Below are 24,199 nucleotides of genomic sequence, written 5' to 3' on the forward strand. Positions count from 1 at the left end.
CTACTCCTTGGTGCTGTAAAAGTTGTACCCTGCCTTCTGGTTTAGGGATCAGATTTAATTGGATATGCTGGGGTCAGACTTCCTGCACTTGAGTAGGAGCAGGAGGAGGCAGGCTGTCGCGGTGCCGATGCCTGAACCCTTCTGTGCACGGGGACGAGCGTTCTGGCCATTCAAGTGGGGGGGAGGGCTGGTGGAGTTACCAACAGGAGGTGATGTCCTGGCAGTAGTGAAGTGGTGCTTAGATCCTCCCCAAAATAACATGGTTTATGTGGGTACATGAAAGTCTCCATGTTTTCCTGAAGATGAAAGGAGTAGTGGAATGCATATGTATTTTGCTTTACGGTAATCTCAAACCTGGTTATTTAACCAACATCAACAAATCAAAATACAATTTGGAGTTGGTTTTTTTTTTTTTTTTTAGCCATACCACACTTCTGTACTGTACCTCAGGTTTTTGTTTGGATACCAACGGAATAAAATCTTATTGCTTAAAGCCTGGTTTGCTGCATTTGGTAATCTTTCACGGGGGCCTTATCAGGTTTGTCTACAGCCTACCTTCAAACACGCAGCAGTGTGGTGGTCTCTCATCTATGGTACTAGCTTTGTAGCAGATGGGAAGTTAGTAGTCCACTGGAGTCTAATGGTACACACTGTAAGAAGGAAGAAAATGAAAACATGTTTGAATACAGCTGTGAAGGCAAGTGATACCCCCTCCTGGAATAGGTCTTACTGAGGGCAGAACTTTATTCTCTTGCCTGAATTGCAGTGGCATGGAACAGGTAAGTGTGTAAGGCTCAAACAAACCAGTTTTCGGCATGTTATCAGCTAAAAGCTGAAGCACTCTTCACACCCCGTAAAAGGGGAAGCACTTAACTAAAAGGTCCCATTTTTCCTTGGTGCTTCGGACCTGTTCTCTAAAGTAATGGTTCCAATGCATGCTCTTCGTTTTCACTTAGTTGAGGATGATGTTCTCCTCTAGAAGAACCTCATTTCTGAGGCTATCTATAATAGCTAAATAGCATCCTAGTTTCTCCAACAAAACCACAAATTAATTACCTCCCTATATACCAAAGCAGCATGCAATGTTCCTGTTCTTGCTTAAATGCACGGTAGCCTTCACACATGCACACAAAGTTGTCTAAAAGTTTAACGTTGCATTCAGACTTGCTTTGAAATTACGCAGCAAAGGAGTGTGTTCTTTCATTTTCCATTTCTATTAAGATCTTAACTGCTAAACTGAAAAGGCTGCCTTACGTTCCCAGGATCTTACCCCTTCTCCATTTTTCAGCATGCAATATCTGATCAATGTAACATTTGGTTTTTAAAGTAATGGAAGCAATGTTTCCTAGGTATCATCTTCAGTTCCAGTCTTTCAGCAAAAGACAACAAAATTTGATAAAACAGAACCCAGTTACCCCATTTCAGATAACAATAAAAACGCTTTGAGGCATTTCCTTTTTGAAAAATACACATTACAGCCATTAATTTTTAAAAAGAACAATATTAATGCCATGGGAAGAAAAACAAAAACAAAACCTCTCACTCCAGTCCCTACACCATTTCATTATAAATAAAAACAAACGCAGCAACAGATGTATGCAGTTTCCACCTTTCTGTGGATTTTGTTATCTTACAAGCTGACTGAGTTTCCAAGGAATGTGAGTACATATCAGGCTGCATTTCCAGAAATGTCATGGCACAGAACAAATATTCCTCTCTCTATAAAACGCTTCGGAAAGCAGCAGTTTGGTGTAGTTACAAAACTACCCAAGTGACGTGTTGGAGGATCTCTGGCTTCTGCTGGTTTTCCTGTGTAATTCCTCTCTGCTAACCCATCGGCTCCATCAGCTGCAGTTATTACAATTTAGTTACAGAAGAAATCACTGTAAGTAGTAATCTCTTTTTGTCCTTTTGCATGGAACAAATGTGTTTTCACATTCATTTTTAGAAATGACTTCAAGTCATTCAAGTCAGGAGAAACATTTTCACTGGATTGGGAATCAATTAAATACAGAGATTATAAAATGAGTTTAATTTTTCATTCTCTTTTTAGGTTTGACACACCACCTAATGAAAAAAATCATGTTTCTCAGAGGTACTCTGCTGGGAATTCTCCTTTTCAACATCCTCCGGACAGAAACTGCTTTGGCTGGCTCTAGTTTTTTAAGCCCTGAATTTAAAAAAATACAGGTAAAATTTGTGAATAATACTTTTTCAAAATTGTCCTCCTCCATAATTCCTTAAAGCCCAGATTCTTTACAACATTCAGTGTAGGTTTTAGAAGATAGTTTCTGGAGGAGGAAGGAGTTATTCCAGAGAACTACCGTAACAAACCATTAGCGTAGAATCCATGCTCTGAGAATACACTAATCTCACTCACTAAGAATGAATCATTTAAAAAAAGAACAACTGAAGACAGAGCAGCCATTTAAATAATTTGTTAAACCACATAATTTTGTTAAACCCAATCCCCGTTAAAGTGAACGCAGCGATAGCAGTGCTGTTGTTCTATACCAACACAGCCACCTAACTTTAAAAGAAGCCTCTGATGCCCTTACCCAATTGGCAGTATCTGTTAATTACGGGTTATGATTCCCCACGACAGAGTAGTTTGAGCATGGAAAGACTACATGGATGTTATTTTGCTTGCTTTCTAGCAACAAAATGATCCAACAAAAACAACAGCAAAAATACATCGCCGAGGCACAGAAGGCTTCTGGGATGCAGATAAAACAGGGGCAGAAGATGGCAACGACAGTATTGAACTCAAGGTTCGTATTTGTGCCCACATACAAGTTCAGGAGATGGGCTTGGGGTGGGAATACTCCTTCTGTCACAGGAGGTAGTACATCTGAAAGCCACTATCAGGTTTAATTTGAAAGTCAAGTAGAAGACACATGAAATCTGCTAGCACTGATGGTATGAAATAATTTAAAATTATCTGCACTAAGATCCCAATCTGCTGTTAAGGATTCACTTACATTTCAGAGCTAACATATAACAATACGAGTTCCTTGTTGTTTTCTCTCCTCCGGTTTGCTGTGCAGTTTGGCCTGCAGCAGCTGTGTACTGTGTTTGTCAGGTACCGATTACATGCCTCAGCACCATTAAAGGAACAGATAACATTTTTATACCTTTTGTGCATCATCATGCACATGCATGAAGTTAACCTGCAGTGTCCTGGTCCAAAAATTGTCCATTAAACTCTGTCTTTTAATGTTTTTACAGTTTCATGTTCCCTTTGAAATTGGTGTCAAGGTAACAGAAGAGGAGTATCAAGAGTATGGACAAACACTGGAGAAGATGCTACAGGACATTCTCGAAGACAATGCTAAAGGTACTTTCAACCAAATCATAGCAGCAGCAGAGATTTATATATATATATATACATACATGTATATATGATACAATTATCATCTAAGTTGTTATGTAAAGCAATCATAGCAGCATTTTAGAAGTGATTGGGCAGAAGTTACCACTATGAGAACTGGTAAAATATCTGATGTTCAGAAAATGCAGAAAATTTTAATTGAACTTTGAACAACCACATCAGAGTACCTTAGGAAGCAGGGGAAGGCTTCCTTTCCTTACACTGCCCATCTTTTTTTTTTTTTTTTTCTTTTTTTTTCCCCAAAGCCCTCAGTTCCCAGCATTTCCCTATCTTCTCAGCTATGTCCTTCATACTTTTCATGCCAAAACGTGTCAAAACCGATATCTTATCGTTAACTAAAATGGCTCTAGCTGTTTCACTGATAAAGTTCTAATGACTAACTCCCACCACAAACTGATTTTTTATTTATTTATTTTTTTACTTTTACAGCCTTTCTCTCTTTATTTGCACTCATCTATATTAAGCTCTCCTTTCCAAATCTTTTAACGTGTATGTCAGTCTTCCTATCTGTATTACACATTCCAACTACAAATCACCTCAGGCTTCCTCTTTCACCTTCCTTTTCAGGATCCCAAGATTCTGCCCCAAGCTCTTCCCTGTTCTTCTCTAAAGTCCTTCTGAAAGGCTACTTCTGTGGCCATTACACAGATAAGATAGTGTTATGCATTCCTGCCCCTGTAGAATGTAACTACGTGAAAGGCTTCTGCCTTCTGTCTTCTTTTGAGCGCTTGTGGCACTTCTGGACAGATTATCAAAACAGGATTTTCAGAAGAATACTACAGTTTTCAAAATAATCTATCTTTTGCCTTTTTAGAAACTCCAGTGAAAAGCTGAGGCAAGCTGAAGGACAACCACAGCACTTGATGAGCTGATTTAAGTTCTACTTTAAAATGCAATTACTACTGATTTCACAGCTTTTAAGAAGAAGGAAGTACATGAACCTGTGTAGTTTGCCCTGACAAAAAGACATCATACAGATGGACTTTTAAGTAAAAATACAAGATCTACAACCAAAAATAGTACAGGGCAATGTTCATTACAGGTGGATGTGTAGGCTTATTTCCTCTTTTCCTTAGTAACTACTGTGATTATTCTAAATGACGTGCTTGAAATCTATATGAAACTCATCTAGAACTGATGGAAACATCTTCTTATGCTTCTGTACACATCTATAATAGAAAATAAAGCTAATGCTGAAACTGCAATTACTTGTTATTTTTAAGAGTATCTCAAATTAGACAGTTCACGTAATGAACTGCAAACTAGATGCACATGGAATCAACTTTCAGTTGCCAAATTGTCAATGGAGGTGTTAACATGGATATTATCAGAGAAATTATCCAATATCTCTTCCAGTTTAAAAAAAATAATCCAGTTAATGTACTTGAATTCAGAACTATCTCCATACTAATGCTGAATATCAGAGGGAAACAAGGTAATTTTGGTGCTACAAGCGCATACACCAGTATGCTCCACTGTAGCACATATTCTCTTCTGTACCTAAGCATTTGCATGCTTCCAAAAAGGCTAAACGAATGCCCCTATGGAGATTGATGAATCCGTGAAGATTTTTTGGACTTCACTCCTCAAGACATTCTGTAAAGTACTCTTGAACAAGCTGATGTGATATGGGTAAACACAACTGCAACGGACAGTTCTTAGCTGTGTTTCATTTTCCTGACACAGAATTAATTGCCCAGCTGAAGTGATCCCTCTGCTGCCACCAGCACGGCTTGTGTTACATACTCCACCCGAAGGCAAACCAGAATTGGGCAGCTTGTTGAGCAGAACATTCTAAGGTTGCCAAACAACAAAACAAACAAAAACCCCTTTGTACCTAAATGTGTGCAGTATTTTCTATTTTGCAAATACAACATCAACCTCAAGAGGGTAGCATAGCCTAGGAACGCACTGCTTTCTTACGGACAAAATAGGTCCGATGTGCTTATCTGCCTAGAAGGCAGAGGAAGCAGCAGATTCTACAAATAATCTGTTCAAACGAATTTTTTTTACAGTCTCTCTTCCTTTGTAGGCAGAAGAATAAGTAAGCAAAGCAGTGAATCCCGCAGAGAGATCCGGGAAGCGCTCAGGAATGGTTCCACATCACTGCAGATGGCAGTAAAGCGATAGCTAAAGATAAGAACGAAGCATTGGATGGGGATCATTACTACCTGATTTGGAGAATAGAGACTAAACTTAGTGAGAGTTCAAAGATAGCACCTTTCTCTTCTGAGTTAACTACTTTTGAGCTCTCTAGCTAACTGTGAAGAATAATGGAAATTCAACTAGCAGGTTAAAAACTTAAAAGCTAAGGGAAATTCTCTTAAATAGCATCACCTGTGACCTGTTTCCACATGAAAATGGGCTAATAATCACTGGAACCATTTTTTGGTTTGTTTTTAATGCAAGATGTGCACTTTGTATACTATCAGTTTCAAAACACTTTGTCACCGCCAGATTCCCTACAGTTTTGTTCTCATCACGCTTAACCTCAGAGTAAAACACATCAGAGTTTGTCTATTTATATGGTAGTATCAGCTGATAGTTAGACATCACGGGATATTCAATGAGATTCAGACGACGTTACCGAGTTATACAAACAAAGCTAGGGTAAATAGTTAAAGAGCATACAACTCGTTTTGACAACAAAATACTTGATGTACATTACAGCTTCATGGCCTCACTTCAGATAAAAATTTGCCTTTTCAAAAGCCTGATGGTCTACAGGAAGCAGCCAAATACAGTAAGCAAAGCAAAAAAGGAAAGTAATTCTGTTGCAACAAAGGATTTTTACACCAGCTTCCTATGTAAAGAGAAGTCCTTTCACAATCCATGATGTTTTTCATTGCAGTTCGTTGCAAGACCAGTGAGTGAAGATTTGAAAGACTTCCAGGGAGAGGTATTACTTCGTGACTAGAGTCGGAGTGCTGGGAACAGCACCAGAAGTCACGGATGACGTTAGATTGCCCTCCCAAGAGTAATTAACAGCAGAAAAAGGAAATGATGAGTAAAACCTGAAGGATGAATTTACACTTGCATTTACCATAGCATCATAGAATCATTCAGGTTGGAAAAGCCCTGTAAGATCATCAGGTCCAACCTTTAACCTAGTTCTGAAGTCCGTCACTAAAGCACATCGCTAAGCTCTACATCTGCACATTTCTTGAAGACCTCCAGGGACAGCGCCTCAGCCACTTCCCTGGGCAGCCTGTTCCAACACCTCACAACCATCTCAGTGAAGAAATTTCCCCTAATATCCAACCTAAACTTCCCCTGGTTCAACCTGAGGCCATTTCCCTTCATCTTATCACTTGGTACTCGGGAGAAGAGCCCAATCCCCACGTCGCCCCAACCTCCTTTAAGGCAATTACGAAGTACAGCAAGGGCTGCCCTGAGCCTCCTCTGCGGGCCGAACACCCCCAGCTCGCCCAGCCGCAGACTCACGGAGCCTTTCCGGGCTTGTTTTTGGTGACTGAACCAAATACTGGCTGGAAACTGCTGTTGGCAGGAGCTTTGTGGGACTGACTGATGACGAGCAGTGACACCACGTCATTTTATTCTGTGTGTGTTTTTATATGACTATGACTAAAGCTTCGTGCTTTCAGACACAGGTAGCTCCCCTCAGGCGGCCCGGGGAGGCGCCCCCAGCCCCGCTCCGCGCACCGCAGGCCGCCCCCTCACGGGACGGCCCGGGGGCGGGACCTGCGGCCGGGTCCCGGCGCCGATTGGCTGTCCCGGGGCGGCTCCTGGCACCGATTGGCCGGGCCGGGCTGGGCGGGAAGCGCCGTGAGGCGGCAGGCGCGTGGTAATTAGCGCCAGGCACGTGGCTCGTTAATGAAGCGTGAGCTCATGATGAGGTGCGAACGAAGATGTTGAGGCGCTTCACCGTGAACGCGCGTTATTTCAGGAGGCTGGACTAGGGCAGTTGTCTGTGCTATGACTCACAAAAAAGCAGGATGTAGAGACAGGGCTTTTTTTTTTTTTTTTTTTTTTTTTTTTTTTAATTTATTATTCTCCAAAATAGTACTGAGAGTACAAACTTGACAAGTTGAGGCTAAAACCTACATCGTTTTGAATAGCCAGCAGCTGTGTAACAGAGCATCATTACTGTAAGACTACGCAGTACATTACATATGTTACATTACGCTTATGTAACCCTACAAGATATATATTACCTCAGAGTATTTTAAAATTCACATAGAGTAACAGCTGGATTCTGTCACTATTTTTACAGCTCCAGTATTTTTGCTCTGCAGTATAAGGGGAACAAAACCTTTAAAGTATTTTAGACATGCGTGTCGAAATTCACTGTCTGTTCAGAGGAATCAGGTCTCCCGTCCAGCTCTGGTGCTCTCCTCCCTGCAGAGACCCAAGGTGCTACCTCCAGAGCTCCCAAAACTTAGCCACAAAAAACAATATTAAATGTTCATCCTTGTGCAGTATCTTACTTATACCTCAAACAGAATTAAGCAGTTACCGACTAATCCAAATCTATTCAATGTTTCTTGTCAGTACCAGCCTTATCTTGTTTTTTATATGGCAAAATAAATAAAAGCCAACAACTGGCACTGGAAAATATACAGACAGCATCAATGGCACTTAAATATAAAGATTGTAGTAGTTTTTAGTGTAGAAATCCACTTGATAAATGTGTAGATGATTTTAATACTCATTGTTAGTTAAAACACTCTTATCATAGTAGTACCTCCAGCAAAGTAGGTACTGTACTAATACAGAAAGAATGAAGCCTTACTCAGAGACCTTCATGTAAAGATAAGAAAACACTTTTTTTTTTTTTTTTTTTTTGCTTTTTAAGAAAACATTCCATGAATTCTGATACAAGTTTTTAGACATTTCTGTACCCCAGGCCTTATTGGCTGTGCTGAGGCAGCAGCAGTGATGTGTGTCAATACGCTGAGCTATATGGCCTGATAGTTCTTTTTGCTCATCATAAACCTGTATTTTCCTAGACTGCTAAAGAGTAAAAATGCAAGCAGTAATACAAATGAACAGTCATTAAAGTGACAGTCTCTTCAATGCATTTTTACTTGATAGTAAGTATGACAGCAGACAAGATTGTTTTTTTGTTTTTCCTTCTCTTTTCAGAGTGATCGCTGAGGTTGACCTCAAGGCTGCAGTAGCTGGGTAAGCCAAGAGACACAAAACGATTCTTCTCTGAGAATACTTAGTGAGTATGGGTACATGAATAGGTCCCCTTACTAGCTCATCTTTCACTGGTTGTTTTACCCATTGCCAAAATAAATACATCAGACTTCAACTGACCTATGACAAAATAAAGATATTTTAAATTAAAATTTTGTTCCTTATCCAAAATATACAAGTCACCAATTCACAATTTCACAATTGTGAAACAATAAGAAACCTTAATAATGTTTTAAAGAACGCTTAGATAACATAACTTTGAAAAATACCCTTATGAAGTACTAAGCACTGTCTTCTATCTCCTGACAGTGAAACTCAGACTTCCAATGGTGTCACTTATATATATATTAGAGCAGCCCATATAGTAGACTAACACAACTTTAATTATTTACTTATAACTATTTCCAGTGCGATTCAAATTGAGATTGGGTCATACAGAATACATCTGAGAACTATTCCCTTCTCTGGTAATGCAGTGTTTTTCAGTATGTGGAACTATAATTATATCAAGTAGATCATTTGATAACTGAAAGCTTTTTCAATCTCTTCAAAGAGAAGAGATTGAAAGAGTTACAAATCTGTAACCCTGTATAAATGGGATAACAATGAGTATTGTGAAATGATTGCTGATCAATACTTGCCCTGTCAATTTGATGGCTCCAATTTTTTTAATAAGACATATTATATGTGGATGCTTTCTGAAATACACTGCAAAAGGACCTTAAATTATTTTGGCAATTGTGTTTGCCATATCTTTATATAATGCAAACAAGAAGAAAGAAGGCATTTCTGTTTACAGAGTAGCATTGTGCTTAGATCTCCTTTAGAAAAGCTGTTTTTGTATTCTTCTCGGTGGGTTCACTTTTGTTTCCTTTGGAGGGCTAATGTTTCCGATCCAAACGTGCTACTTAATCTTACATGAAAGGTATACTTTTACCATCTTTCTAATGAAGAAGCAGTCCTTGTTTCTTCTTCAAAGTTGGTCACTGCTAATAAATCCATCCAGTTTAAGATTCAAAAAGTTCAGAACTGTTTAATTTGTCTTCTTCATACAGTAAGATATTTTCCATTAGCTTCTTTTTTCGGTCATTTATCTTTATTTTCCATGATGTCTCTCTGGCTATTGCTGAAATACAAAACAGCCCAAATGTTGAGAAAATAATGCATCTATGTCTAAGGAATAGACAGTAATTTTAAATAAAAAAATTCTGGCTAAGAACAATGATAGAGAAACAGAGAACATTATGTAGATTTATGTAGATGTAAAATCATAATCAAGTAGTTGGTTATAACGAAAGTAGTACTGAAAGGTTTTTATAAATGGGAAGAAAAGCAATTCTGGAGAAGAGAGAGTAAGTTGTTCCTGCTACTATATTACAGAGCACTTTTACAAAGACTTGGCTTATCACAACAGGAGCACGGTCAGTTTTGACAAAACAGCTTGAGGATTGTATGCTTGAATGTTCTGCACCCACCCTTCAGACTTAGCTAGATTTACCTTGTGAAGAACATGAAGAGTCAAGGTCTGCATTTTTTTGTTGAAAGGTGCTCTGTGCAGCAGAAGCTATTTCTAAGTTGTCATCACTTCTGATGCATGCCACGCTTCTTTCCCGGAGTCCGTTTGCAGTTTTCTTCTCCTTTATCCTGGCATCAGAGGTTGCGATATTTTCTGAATTGTTACAGCTGTTGTTAGACAGCTCATCTGTCGATTTGTCTTTAGGATTCCACATAAAATTCATTGATTCATCTGATTCACAAGGGATCCTTGACATCGGTCCGCAGTAAATGTCAAGTGACACAGCTCCTACTGAAGGCGTGCACTGGCTGGCACTTGTCAGGACTGTTGGCTGCACACTGTCCTCTTTATTCTGCCCCGCAGAAGGCACGTCCATGCTGAGATTAGTTGTCTCGTCATCAGTTTCTTCTGGAGTGTTCGTGGAAAATCCAGAAGTACTGCCTCCACAGATGTAATGCTCACTTAATTTATTTTCGGCCGTTTCCATAATTTCAAGCACCTGTTTTTAACAACAAAATCTGTGAATGGAGAATAATCCCTGTACCCCTGCTTACACAGATTCTTATCTGAATAAGGATCTCCAAAATAGCTTGGGCACGAATGATGTAGCTTTAGACCTTTCTGTCAAGAAGATTAATCTCTGTGTCATGTTTTAAACGTAATTACCTCTGCTATGTTGGAATTCTTCTTTCTCAGACAAAGGCAGATGGCTGAGGCAAAATCAATAGCAACCTCTTCCAGCAAGTCTCCTGCTTTCCTGTCTAGATATTTACAGCATATTTCCTTGGCAGCTAGCTGTTCAAAATTCTTGACTTTTGGGTATGAGGCTTCTTTTGCTGTTTTAATTTCATCTGCAATCATATCTTTCTGTTCAAAGGAAAGAGACATGTTACTGAGACATTACATATCCGCATCACGGGGAATATGAGTTGTCCCTTTTGTTTGTTATTATTGCTTCTTAATTGCCGGTTTACAGATCTAAAAGCTTTATTAGTCTCCATTTAAGCAAGTGACAGGAATATTTGTTTTCATGGGAGAGAAAAGGCCAATGGTTTTCTTTGCATGTGTCTGATGTCAAATTCACTAAAAGAGACCCAGCTGCTCTATGCTTATGCCAATCTAGAAGAAGGAAAAATAATCAGCACTGTATATAGCAGCATTTTTGGACAACTTTTTCAAACATTTGGTAAAGAAATCAGAAACCTAAGATCCTTTGTTTTCTGAGACTGTTTGAACATTACTAAGCTCTTTGGAAATTATAAATAAGAATACTACTGTTTTCCCCTCATGTAACAAGATGGTAAACCAGGAGTGTCTGCTTAGCCTTACCAGATAAATAGGATGTCTTCCTTCATCCAGTGCCTTAATCCCTGTCAGTATCTCTGCTAAGACCTAGAAAATATATTTGACAGGTAAAACAATTTGTTCAGAATAAATTCTGTCTTTACAAGGGAGTTCTGTAAGTACAGAAATACTGAACTGCCAGAGCACTTGGAAATTACTGGTTTCACTTCACATGGCTTAATAATGCCAGATTTGGGCAATATTTATGAGAGTTTAGATCTACCTCTAAAGCCAACAGTTGGTAGTAGCTGATGTGGCAAATCTGTAAGACTTCTGAGAATTTAACTAAAATCTTTATTTTATTTTTTTTTAACTACCAGCTGTAATTTTTTTTTTTCGCAACCTGTAACAATTTTGTTGTTCAAAAGATTCACCTCACTTTGCCACATACTTAAGTACATTTGGAATGGGAACAGAATTAAAAACATAATTTCAACACATTATATAGTTAGCAACAATGATAGGAAATTGCAGGAAAAAACAACTATATGGGGAGCATGCTCATACATCTGTTTTCCTGTCTATAAACATCAAAAAAACACAACAGAACATGATGAAAGGCAACATACCACACCACAGGCAAATATGTCAACTTTTTCTGTTAACTGCCCATGCCTGACAAAATCTTCTGGCAGATAAGTAAGAGAAGCTTGTAGGACTTTGGTTTTCATCATAGTACACTCTGATTTTTTATCAGCAGAATACAATCGCAGACCTGAATGTCCAAGCTTTGGTGTATAGTTTTCATCCAACAAGACATTTGAGCTGTGATTAAGACAGACAAATAACAATACTGGTCAAGTAATTGCTTTAATTTCATGTCAGAAATTACAATTTTACACTTTGAAATTTAAGGCAAGCCCTGAGGGGGAGAATTCCCAGCATTTGGCCTGCTGTGTAATAATGAAAGGATAAAGGCTGCAGAAAGGGAGAAGAGAAGAAAAAACACTCAGAAAATGATTTCAAAAGAATAGACTTCCCTCATTTAGATAAGACAAATTAAACACCCTGCAGAACAAGAGGGAGCATTGCAAATGGATTGCAAAATTACATAAGCTTTCAGCCACTGTTGTCAAAGAAATCCTGGTGAACAAAAATGTGCTGGTATGTCAACCCCCACCTCTTGATATTGCCATGCAGAATTCCAAAATTGTGTAAATACTCTACAGCTCGGATGAGTCCTCTGGAAATGCGAATTCGCATCTCCCAGGTCAGGGGAGAAGAATCATCCTGCAAAGGGAGGAAAAATTTTATTTTGTTTAGAATGAAAACCTACAAAGCAGTAGTAGCTTTGCAAGTGAAAGACTGTTTTAGTCCCACTGCAATCATAAGCAGATCTGCTGCTGACCTACATTAGAAGTTTCATCCAATGCAGAAACTGGTGATTCTAGGCCCAGGAAGGAACCTACTCTTTCACGTTGTGCTGCACATTTTGTCTGCCATGTGACATGCTGAGAGAGATACAGCAACAATCATGCTTCTGCAAAATGCATCCAGTACTGCCCGCTATGGAGGCACAGTACGGGTTTTGGTGGATTGTTTTCCTGATGTTTCTGTGTCTTATGATCTCTGCAAGTGCTCTTTCAATAGGTATGAACATCTCAAACTGTTCTCTAAGACCTTGTAAAACATCGTAGAACGTTATGTCAGTGAAAATGACAGTGGAATCTACAGGATGATACTGATATTACAATGTGGATAGGCACACTTGGCAGATTAGGTATTAGTTCAAAAATCTGAAGGCTGCAAAGCAGAAGCTTTCCGTTGACCTGATCTGCTATGCTGCAGAAAAACTAAAAAAGAGCCTTTTCATACTTACAGGCAACTTCTCTGGGTACGTTTTGGCTGGTTCTTAGAAGTGAAAGAGATCTAATTGCTTTTCATACAGTAACACGACAGGACTTGTAAGAACAGACAGATAACAGCCCCATGTTATTGCTTACTTGGCACTGAAGCTGGTTTTGTAGTGATCCATTAGGCAGGTACGGATATATCAGACAGTGCAAATCAGATTCTACTGAGAAACCCAGCAGCTGCAAAATGTTGACGTGACAACACCTGCAGGCACAGACCAACAACGATTTGTAAACAACAACAAAAAATACATTCTTGAGCTGCAATAAATTCCTGAATTCAAGGCCATTGTAAATTACATTTTGTCTTGCTGCCGGAAGCACAGAATGGCTGTGAGTGGGCCTGCAGAAGGCTAACCCAGCAGCAGAGGAGAGGATGATAGCACAGCTCTGTTCTGAGCAACCAGAGGGCACCAGGAGGCACCATCCCTCACAGTCTCAAGGTCTGGCAAGGGACTGGTTACTCAGCAGGGAACTGCAGCATCACTGGCAGGCGTGCCGCAGGCGTGCCGTTTCCCCAGGGCTCCCACAAAGGCAGTGCAGAACTCCGCTGTCCCCAGCAGAGGCCAGCAGTGCCTGGGAGATACACGCATGAAGTCAGGCCAAACATCCCAGCAGCACACCACATGCAGACTGCCTGTGAAAGTCAACCACTCACCGAAAGCAAATCTGTACTTCTGTATGAAAGAACCTTTGGGTGGAATTTGGGCTTGTGCATTCCATCTGAAAAATGGAAACATGCAATAGAATCTCGATGGACAAACTACTTTAGAAAACAGGCAGAACACTGATGACAATTTTGTGTCACAGTCAATAATTGAAAATTAGCACAAAAACTGATGTAAAGACACCTTTAATCTAAATAATGATGAAGGTAGCTACAGCAGATGAAGTGAAGAGATCTACCCACGTGAGTAAAATCTCTCTTGCACGTGCTTGCTGCATCTAGGTTTACTCCTTTACTTCTCCTCTTGCATAACAGTTCTTGTTCCCTGCCCATACGATGTTAAGACAACTGCTAATATTCGAGAACTTCTCATAAGATATCTCCTTCAAAGGGAGAAAATAAAAAGTGGAGTACTTGCCTCTTTCAATCTTTTGATGACATATACCATGTTGTGCCTCTGACCTTTGTAGACATCTGCAAAAGTACCTTCACAAATTCTACTCTTGTCACTGAAACCATTTGTGGCATTAGTAACTTCCTTCTGGGTCCACAGCAGACTCCCGCTGGGGAGATCAGTCATCGTCTCCTGCTGAGGACTTGAAGCGCTGCAGGGCTACAGATTTGAAGAAGAAACAAGTTCATATCATGAAAATTTGTATGCTTTTTCCTTCTTGTTCACACATTATATTTTCTTTTCCATGGTCTAAGTGAGCGTTGTGATTGTTGAAAGAAATCGTGCAAAGTACTGTGCAACCCCTCAATAGTTTCCCTTTGTAGTATCTGTGTTGATTTGTTTTGCTGATGGAAATATTTTGCACAGTAGAAGAGACTTGAGAACAGTTACCAGTTTGCATTTCCACCTTTCCAAAAAAAACCCACGTATTTAGCTTTGTTTAAAAGTCCACGTGTTTATCTGAAATGACATGAGTTTAAGCTGCAGAAAACATTAATCTTTATGGCTGTGCATACATAAAGAAATGAAAGAAATGACTGGATCAGGAAGGAGGGTCCCTCACGCTGTAATGCATTTTGTTCTGGCAGGAAGTTCACATCTATACCTGAAGCATCTGGCATCAGCTGCAAAATGCTCAGTTGCTTCCAGTACGATCAGTCCTAACGCCATTTATTACTAGAACTCCACTATAGCCTACATATAACCATACAGCTTACACAGACTTCACGTCTTGTTTTCTAAAGTCTGGAGATGTGAATTCCCTTCTCAAGGAACTGAAACTACCGCGTTCTTTGTAGCAGTTTTCTCCTCTGTCTGGCACTCACTCTTAAAACATGTTATTTTGGAAGAGTTAGAAGTCTTAAAGCAGAATCCTTTTTTTTGTTTGTTTCTTTTATTTTAAAAAAAAAGTCAAACAAAATGACACAAAAAAGAAGCCAACACAGAGCCAGGATGGGGCCAAAGTGTGCACATGGATCTGGGAAACACTCTGAGAGCTCACGGGACAGATCTAGCTAGACTGCCTTAAAGATGAGAGCTGCAGGGAGAAAGAACAGGAGGCTGTATGCTGAAATCTGGAACAGGACCTCAGAGAAACAGTAGAATCCTTAGAGACTTTCATTTTTCAGCTGGACAAGGCTCTGGACAACCTGACCTAAATTTGACACTAGCCCAGTTTTGAGCAGAAACCGCATTTTAAGCATAAACTTAAAGTATGGCATTCTGACTAGTCAGTTGCTTATACTGCACTGTCCTATGATCACACCAGAAACGTTATGTCTGCCACAAAATCTATGTGGGAAATTCCTTCAGAATTGCTATTTGTGGGCACGTTATCCACGCTCAGCTATGCAGTACTCTTAATTTTAATCCCTCACTGGCAAAAAATAAAAATATAAAGTGAGGTAAAAAAATAAGTAAGCCAACTGAAGCATTAGTATTATATTCAGTCTAAACATCTTGTAATAAGGACCCACTTTTTCAGTAGATCTGTATTTTATACAAGTTGAGGAATAAACTTTGACTTGAAAATAACAACATCATAAAGGGAATTGGCATAATTGTAAGCAATGTGTACTGAAGGGATTTACCTTTACACTTGATGAGACGGGAGGATTTGACTGTAAGGATCTCAAAAGATCTCTTGGGGGAGGTGGCGGAGAAGGAAGTGAGTACAAGGCTCCTTCAGAAACAGCATCTGAAATTGAATCACCAGCATTGAAAATACGCATTTGGGTAATACCGCAGCCTGTGACTAATTATGAGGGTGTGGGATATTATGTTGAATTTCATAACCAGATATAATCTATGACAAGCTGTTGAAACTTGAAATCTTGTGTGAAGATACGGAACTATTTTCCTGGTTCCTCTTTGTGAGATGACCACGAAGCTCTCTCCAGTCCTGGCTCAGGGACGTGGAGCTTCCAGAGCCGATGTCTATACTGCCAGGCAGATGCTCTTGTCAGCACATCGCGTGGTTCTGCTCCCTCTCCCAGGCAGGGCGGCCTGTTGGCACGTGCAGGGCTCTCTTCTGGCCCAGATTTGTTTTGCATTGAGAGGGGCACAGGGCACGAAGCGTATGCATAGATCTAGTCTGAGCATGGAGCCAGGATGGGACGAGACACGCGCCTGGGAAATGCACTCTTGAGATCCCACAGAATAGATATAGCCAGCATCTCTCAAAGCCAGGAGAGCTAAAGGAAGGAAGAACAGGAGGCCGTGTGCTAAAGTTAGGAATAGACAGCTCAGCAGCAGTAGGCAAAAGGCAAATATTCAAAAGCATGACCACTTTGATCAGCAATATATTCATCTGGACTATACTGAAAGCGAAAGGAAAGCATCTTGTGTATATGGTCATTGCAGTGTCAAAGCAAATCAGTCTCTTACTTCACTTACCACGTGCTGGAGATATTCCCAGCTGTGAAGAGTCTGGTGATGGCAACAAGCTTATCTCATTTTCTCTCTCTTTATTTTTGCTTTCTGTAGGAGTTAAAGATATGTTCTCCTGCTTAGGTGGCTCTACCAGCTCTTCTTTCTCGGAGTTGGTAGTACCGGAGGGTGATATCCCTGCAAAGGAGAACAAAGGACAGGTGAAGAGTAGCAGGGAGAATAAAGTCTGTCTCTACTCAGTTACCAGAAAATAATCCTCATTAGAAGAATGGTTTATAAATTCCAATTAACATTATAAACCTTGCATTTATTGTTAAATTGCTTCAATAGTATTGGCGTTTCAATTCAGACCATATTCGTGACATTAACTACTCCTACTAAAAATTAACAAGTGATAACTTGAAATATACATCAGTGATGAATATGCAAAATAGCTCTTAGAATAAGGAATTACCAAGAGCATATTTATTCTGTCATTTTCCACGTAACACCCTTCAGCCAGTGATCTCAGACCACAGCTATCCCACAGCCTAAAGAAGACATCTGGTTCTTTGCTAATTGTCACGGTACTGAGACTTTGACAGAGTTGCATCGGTTTTAGTCAGTTAAACATTTTGGGACTATTTTCAGTTGTGTGGTTTTAATGTCATGAACAAGCTCATTCTTAGAAAACACCTATACAGAATTTATTTCAGGAAAGAATCAGTTTTTCACTTATGAACAGAAAGAAACAAGCTGTATACAACTGAGGGAAAACAAAAACAGTCAAAGGTCAAAACTAGTTGATACATAAGGAAAAATTAACCACGAAATTATTGACTCACTACAGCTCTATACGATCCTATGCTGTATACAGGTTGGCCAAATCTCAGAATCAGGCCTAAAAAGGCAACTTTGAAATCTCATTAAGAGAAATACAAGGATGCTTTCATCTTACAGGTACTTGAAGAGCATGCACATCTAAGAGAAATTATTAAAATTAAATTAGGCTACAGTTAGAACAAGAACAAAATAAAAGTAAAAAAAATTCAAGATGCTCTGATATACAAAGCTGTCAAAATCTCCTGAAGAAGGATCTGAATTCCTACCCAGGAAGACATTTGAAACTAAAGTGGAAAAGGAGTTTGGGCGTGCTGAGTGCGCACTAGAGGTGATACAAGAACTTTCTACTGCCTAATGACCGCATTTTCCTGGTTATAATTCTAAACTCATTTCTACCTGTTTTTTTTTTATCAGCAATATATTTATCTTTTACTTGAAAAGTTAATGTTTTCTCTTGATAAGAGAGAGAATAGGCACAAGTATTAATACAAGTTTTGTTGTGTTTTTTTTTTTTGTCATGCTGTTCTATCAGCATTTTATCTTGAGCATAGTATATATGGGAAGCAAAAACCACAGGCTTTGTTTGCATTTGAAATCAAGCAATGGCTTTTTGTTCTTTTTTTAAATGTCCAAACAAAGCATTAGGAATATCTGAAACAAGAAGGAAGGAAGCAGTGTGTTTCATTTACTATTTGTGCTTCTCATACACAAGTTTCAGTAGAAGCGAAGTTTAGGAAAAGGCGAGGCGTGACAGCTGCAGTGTGCTGAAGTTGGAGCATCGTGGAGTATGAAGAGCAACTACAGGAGAAGTGGGCACGTTTTTGTCAGGCAAGCCTTTTTCTTTGACTTCGGTCTGCAGTTTGCATCATTGTTCTTCCATGTCACCTATGAACAGAGGTTTGAATGAAAGGAGGTAGCCAAACTGACGCTCGAGAAAAGTCAGTGATGGGTCTCTGTTCCTGTGCCAGAAAGCTATGAGATCACAGACTCTTGGGGCTTTTGAAATTATTAATATCAACCAGTCCACGGGCCTTTAGTTCAAACTGGCAGTCCCTGTATTCTGAAATCGCTTTTTTCCCCCAGTATTTTCACCTAGAAGTCTCTACAATTAAAAATCACTTCCCTCTTTGAACCTATTTTTCAGGGTTTTTCATGAATTTTGCAACTTCCTTTACATCAAACAGGTTGCCACTGAAACTAAAGAACTAAGATAGGAAAAAATTATTATGGACATCCAGAAGTGGGACTAGAGCGGTGCAAGAAATTGTCGAAGGGAGGGAGGACTCTTCTGCTAATAGCCTGCCAGCAAAACATCTACCTGGGTGGCACGTCTGATTCTTGCAAGTCAGACTGAACAGTTATGGTGACATAAGAACCACTGGAGTTGGGACCAATTCGTTTTCTGAAGTGCCCAAAAGAACAAGCAGTGAGCACTGCATCACCGCTGCTTGAGAGGCACCGCCTGAGCAAGAATATTCAGATACAGACATAAAAGCAGAAGTCAAGGGTAAAGACACAAGGTTTGGCTGAACTTGAGAAGATGCCGGTACCGAGAGCTTCTGTTTGACTCAGTGCAGGAGAATGTCCATATCGGGTTAAAACCAGGAAACACTAGCTAATAAAACACTAGCTAAAAGCAAATCTTGATCATCCAGAAACATAACTAAAAATGGATCAGCCCAGAAGATTCGTCTCCTCCAGTTTCCTAACCCTCTTTATGTAACCTTCATATTGCCCTATGGAATTCAGGAGCAAACCAAAGCCCTTTCTAGCTCCTTGCAGTGTCCTGGCTGGAACAGTCCAATTTCGTAGTTCATCCATCATCACAGAAGGAATCAGGAAAACGAAGGGATGTCAGATGCCTGTTTTATCAGCTCAGTGTCTTAATGAGTGAGATTGGATACGTCCATTTCTTACCATAACTTCATAATACTTGCTTTCCTGCAGTCCTAGCTAGCCCGCAGAGACAACGATAAAGACCGCTGATTATTTCCATCAGACAACTACAGTTTTTAGAAAGCAAGCTTTCCTGGAAAAGTCACAACGTGTACTCCTCCAGCCTGGAGGAAGTTGATCGGGTTTTACTTTTAACAGGGAGAAACCTCTCAATTTTTGCTGCCTGTGTAAAGTGAAGTCCAAAAAGTCTCAGAAATATTTTTAAGAAAGCTTAAAAGGGGGGGAGGGAGAGGGAGAGGGTGGGAGATGGATGGACAGACAAATTAGAAGTAAATCACAGCAGCACAAGAGAAAGCAGATAAACCCTTCCTCTACCAGGTGCTGAAGTCAGGTGCATATTGTGCAAGCCACTGTGGTATTTACATAGCACTTAAAAGAAAAGCCAGTCAGACAAACAGAAGGATGATGAATGTTTCTCTGCAGTTACAACGATTACTTCTGTTTGCACTGTGTTTGCTCTGTATCCGTATCTTTAAAGGTGGTGTTACTGGAAGCTGCTCTTGGCTTGGAAGCCTGATTCTTTGCACTTTACATAACTACAGAGAAAATCTTACTTGGTTCTTGTGTAAGCAGTGGGCAATGTGCTGAACTCATCTCAGTCTGAAACCTGCTCATGGGGTCTTACTTTAAAGGCCTGTAAAAGAAGAGAAAACCCACTACACCTTCTACAGCTTCTTGTTCTTTGTTTTTCCCCACAAAAGGGCAAAATTAACCCACATGGGAAAGTGCAGCATCATACCTAACTGAGCAAAAGCAGACTTCCCACAACATAATTTCTATCGTGAGAGTTGTTTCTGCTATTACCTAGTGATAAAAACTGAAACTTAAAAACTGCTGACTGACTGGTTTATGTTTCTCAGGAGGTGAATGCACACTTTTTTTTTTTTTTTTTTTAATTTAGCCACGACACACAAAGTGGGATTACAGAAGTGTCAATGGACTCTGTGGAGGAATACACTGAAATAAACCAGCTGTAAGCACAGGTGAGCCCCAGAACGCGCTCTGCAGGGCAGGAGGCTGAGGGCTGTAACTGATGAGCGTTTGAAGTGTGGTTGGTTACGCCGCGTTATGTAAGAGCCCCCGGAAACTCTCTTTCTAGACTAGGAACTGACTGCATGAAACACTCGACAGGCACAGAGCAAAAGAAGTTACCACATCACAGAGGCCACTGGCTACTCCAGAGCACCCACAGAAATATCATTTGGGGGGAGCCAGGCTTACAGCTTTGGTGATATCTAGATCAAATTTATTCGGTGTAAATAGATAAAAACAAAAAATAGATGAAAAATATGTTTCCAGTCCTGTCCATTCAGACTGGACCCTCAAAGTCACAGTCACTGTGACTAAATTAACAGTTGGATTACTGACATACTAATTAAAGCAGATGAAAATTCACTTTCCTGTAGCTCTGGGTTGCTCTGCAGAAGAGCAAGGAGGAATTGTTCCCGTCTCCTGAGCTGAATGATGTGACTGAATTCAGTCAGAGGTGGGTCTGCTGAATCAAAAGGCTGACAGGCGTGACACCAAACTCAGCTGTAATAACCGAGCATCACCGTGGTAGCTCTTTGATTTATACAAAGAGAATTTACTTGAAGCACACTTGTGCTGTAGTATTTAACATTCCTCTTCAAGAAACAGAAATTTAGAATACCCTTGTTAAAGTTATTTTTTGCTGTCCCAAACCAAAGGTTAGAAGTCACGCTAATGCCAGAAGCCTACAGAAAACCAGCAATGCTATATAAAGAAATGCTGAGGCAAGAAAACCACAACACATTACCGGAATTTCCATGAGAAATGCCTGTAGCTGCTGTGCAGCAAGTGCCAGCTGTGGCGCTGACTGTCGGTGGCCCTGCCCTGGGGAGGCAGGCTGCTATTGCGAAACAGCCGCTGGTGATGCAACCCCTGCAGCGAGGAGCTGGCAGCCTCCCTGTCACACCAGGCCAGAAGCAGGCAGTGCTCCGGCACTGAACAAGTCTTCTGTCTTGTTCAAGTGAAGTGCACGCACTCACAAGCTTTGTCCTTTTCCCACAGCGTCTCTAAGCATTTTTGGCCACATAACAAAAATCTTATTTTTCTTCCTAATAATTCTCTCTGGAGAACAGGCGAAACCCACACAAACATCTGATTCCCAAGAAGGTGGACCTGGAGTAGGAATGTGTATGAAGTGGGGAGCATGGTCTGCTCAGGACAGGAAGGCTGAGTGTGTCACCCAGGGGCTAACAGACTTCGTGGCAGAACTGAATTATGATACAATTTGGTTTATGCACAAGGATAGCTGCAATTTAAACATAACTCTCAATGGAGAAAAATGGAAAGGGATAATATATTTAAAAGCGCCTTGATTTCTACAAAGCAATGGTTTACCCTAATTAGGCATTCTGTGTTCAAACTCTGATCATCCTACTTCAGGAAAGGTAAATCTAAAATACAGCAAGCTGGGGAAAGGTGAGAAGAATAGCAAATTAGCTGATCGAGAAGCCTTTTTGTAACTTTTCTTCTCATGCAGGAAAGCAGACTGATGATACGTTTTTCTACCCTGATTTTGTTGATAGCGTATAATGACTAAATTTCACTGGGAAACAAGAACGTATGAAAAATTAACACATTCATAATTAAGCTCTGTTGTAAAGCCCTGTCTGATGCATTAAAGAGCTGCCCTTCATTCAGGGCACAGCCAGGCTCCCCCTGGCAACTCTTGAAGCATCCAAGAGGGATGCTACAAAGGCGGGATGATGAGCTAGGGGAACCAGCGATTCCTCCTCTGTGTCATCTCTTGCTCGCCCACCTCAAGTTCTATTTGCAAGAGTAGAAATGAAGAATCAGCACAGAAACTTTAGAATCTGAGTATGAGGTTTCCAGCAAAAGCTTCTTCAGCTAGCGAGAGGTGGGCACTGGGCTGTGTCTGGGTGCAGTGGCACAACGCGCGGGGCCCTACTCACAGTCCAGGATGACCTGCGCCGCCCGGTAGAGCTGCAGGCCCTGCAGCAGGTCCAGGAGCTGCTGCACCGTGGCCAGCCTCACGCCCCACCACCACATCAGCTCGCGGGTGATGCTGATCCCCGTCTTCTCCATGCACTTGATCTTCCGCAGCTCCGTCTGGTCGGTGATCACGTAGGAAGCTGGCGGGAGGGAAGGTATTCGCTTCAGAACGGGGAGAAACACCAAGTGCGGACAGGGCGGCGGGGCGCCATACACACATACTTTTTTTTTTTCCCAATTTCGCACTTTTAAAAGGATGGCCGGCAGGTAGCTACGGGCCTGAGGGCGACCCCCTCCCTGGGAGGGAGATGCTGCCTTCATTCCTTTGAGCGGTACCGGGACAAAAACCACCGGTAGCGGCGGAGCCTCGGCCCCCCCCCGGCCCCCCTCCAGCCCCCCGGCCCCCGGCCTCCCCCCGCGGCCTCCCCCCGGCCGGCTCCGTGTCCCGGCTCCCCCCGCCCCGCACGGCCCCGGGCGCTGAGGGGACCCCGGCCGGGCGGGCCCGGGGCCGGCTCCGGCTCCGGCTCCGCGGGCGGCGGCGCTCACCGAAGCGCATCCAGTCGTGGTCGCCCAGGCAGTCCATCTTGTGGCAGAAGTCCTCCAGCACCCACGCCGGCATGCTGTGCACGTAGGGCGACGGCGGGGCCCGGGCCGCCCGCCGCGGGGACATCGCCTGAGGGCCCCTCGCGCCGCACTCCGCCATCGGCGGCCGGGGGGCACCGGGGGACACCGGGGGGGGACCGGGAGGGGACCGGGAGCGGCCGGGGGCGACTTTTCTGGGCGCTTCCTCCAGCGGCCGCCCGCCCCCGCCGCTGACGTGCCGGGAGGAGCCGGGAGGAGCCTCACGGGGAGGGGCGGCCTTTCCGCGCTCCTATCGACCTACTTTCGTTACTTACTTACTTACTTACTTACTTATTTATTTATTTATTTATTTACTTACTTACTTATTTATTACTGTGTCCCCTCAGCGGCTGCAGCCCCGGTCCCGGGGTTACGAGGGCCGGGGGAGCCCCGAGCGCCGCCAGGCTGGGAGCTGCTTACAGGGAACCGGCGAGCAGTGAGGCACGAAGGCGGATATCGAAAGGCAAACACACATCCCAAGTGTGCTATCACTGACAATACCGTAACGCGAAGGCAATATCTTGTTACCGACCCGTTTCGGCAGCAGTAGCATCCCACCGCGAGGATCCCATCTGTCGGCTCGGCCGCCGCCTGCCCCTCTCCCTCCCACAGCCGCTCCCCGCAGCAGTGTCTCTGCTGAGGCGTGGGACAGGGAAGGCCGTGCTGCAGGGAGCCGGGCACCAGCAGGAGGTGACAGCACTGCTGCCTCTGTCCCCTGGGTACCGAGGGGAAAAAGGAAAAAAAAATGCAATCTTCTGCTTTGTCACATTGGGAAATGAGGGTGGAAAAAAAGGTATAAAATTTGCGTACTTTTGTTTAAAACTCATTTAACAGTGTTTATGGCTTCTTTTTGGCTCTAATCATAGCTTGCAGCAAAACGTTTCACAAGGGAACTGAAAATTACCTTCTCAAACTGAGATGAGCACAACCATTGTCCACTGAGACAAGCATGACCTACTCCCGTTTTGTAGCCTTCCCTTCCAAACTGAGACTGTCCGTACTGCTGTGTGCTCTCCCTGAACTCTTGAACACTAAACAAGTGTCA

The 24,199-nt window shown here is 41.8% G+C and overlaps 2 protein-coding genes across 3 annotated transcripts; one reads left to right on the forward strand and one right to left on the reverse strand.

Annotated features, from left to right (window-relative positions):
* Positions 1-127: 127 nt before the first annotated feature.
* Positions 128-4,596, forward strand: GHRL (ghrelin and obestatin prepropeptide). Of its 2 annotated transcripts, none has more exons than XM_084530965.1 (5): positions 128-1,885; positions 2,054-2,190; positions 2,658-2,771; positions 3,229-3,337; positions 4,206-4,596. In XM_084530965.1, exons 2-5 carry the CDS (start codon positions 2,071-2,073, stop codon positions 4,223-4,225), a joined length of 363 nt encoding a protein of 120 aa, XP_084387091.1. In that variant the 5' UTR covers positions 128-1,885; positions 2,054-2,070; the 3' UTR covers positions 4,226-4,596. The 2 variants fall into 2 exon arrangements, with proteins under 2 accessions (XP_084387091.1, XP_084387092.1); XM_084530966.1 differs by having other exon boundaries at positions 128-779.
* Positions 4,597-8,467: 3,871 nt separating this feature from the next.
* On the reverse strand, positions 8,468-23,327 carry IRAK2 (interleukin 1 receptor associated kinase 2). The gene is made up of 13 exons (XM_084530967.1): positions 23,080-23,327; positions 22,494-22,673; positions 16,783-16,953; positions 15,978-16,084; positions 14,353-14,547; positions 13,926-13,990; positions 13,358-13,472; positions 12,535-12,644; positions 11,984-12,179; positions 11,400-11,462; positions 10,737-10,937; positions 10,053-10,569; positions 8,468-9,680 (listed from the first exon to the last, which is right to left on the reverse strand). The coding sequence occupies exons 1-13, from the start codon at positions 23,234-23,236 to the stop codon at positions 9,562-9,564; spliced, it is 2,196 nt and encodes a 731-aa protein (XP_084387093.1). The 5' UTR covers positions 23,237-23,327; the 3' UTR covers positions 8,468-9,561.
* Positions 23,328-24,199: the final 872 nt, after the last annotated feature.

Source organism: Aythya ferina (genome assembly GCF_964211825.1).
Source record: "Aythya ferina genome assembly, chromosome: 10".
Lineage (NCBI taxonomy): Eukaryota > Metazoa > Chordata > Aves > Anseriformes > Anatidae > Aythya > Aythya ferina.

Coding starts and splice junctions, on each gene's coding strand:
- GHRL (XM_084530965.1), top strand. CDS start 2,071: ATGAAAAAAATCATGTTTCTCAGAGGTACTCTGCTGGGAATTCTCCTT. Junction 2,191..2,657: donor CTGAATTTAAAAAAATACAG/GTAAAATTTGTG, acceptor CTTGCTTTCTAG/CAACAAAATGATCCAACAAA. Junction 3,338..4,205: donor TCTCGAAGACAATGCTAAAG/GTACTTTCAACC, acceptor TTGCCTTTTTAG/AAACTCCAGTGAAAAGCTGA.
- IRAK2 (XM_084530967.1), bottom strand. CDS start 23,236: ATGGCGGAGTGCGGCGCGAGGGGCCCTCAGGCGATGTCCCCGCGGCGG. Junction 14,548..15,977: donor CCGTCTCATCAAGTGTAAAG/GTAAATCCCTTC, acceptor TCAAATCTGTAG/CCCTGCAGCGCTTCAAGTCC. Junction 12,180..12,534: donor CTGCATGGCAATATCAAGAG/GTGGGGGTTGAC, acceptor TCTTAATCACAG/CTCAAATGTCTTGTTGGATG.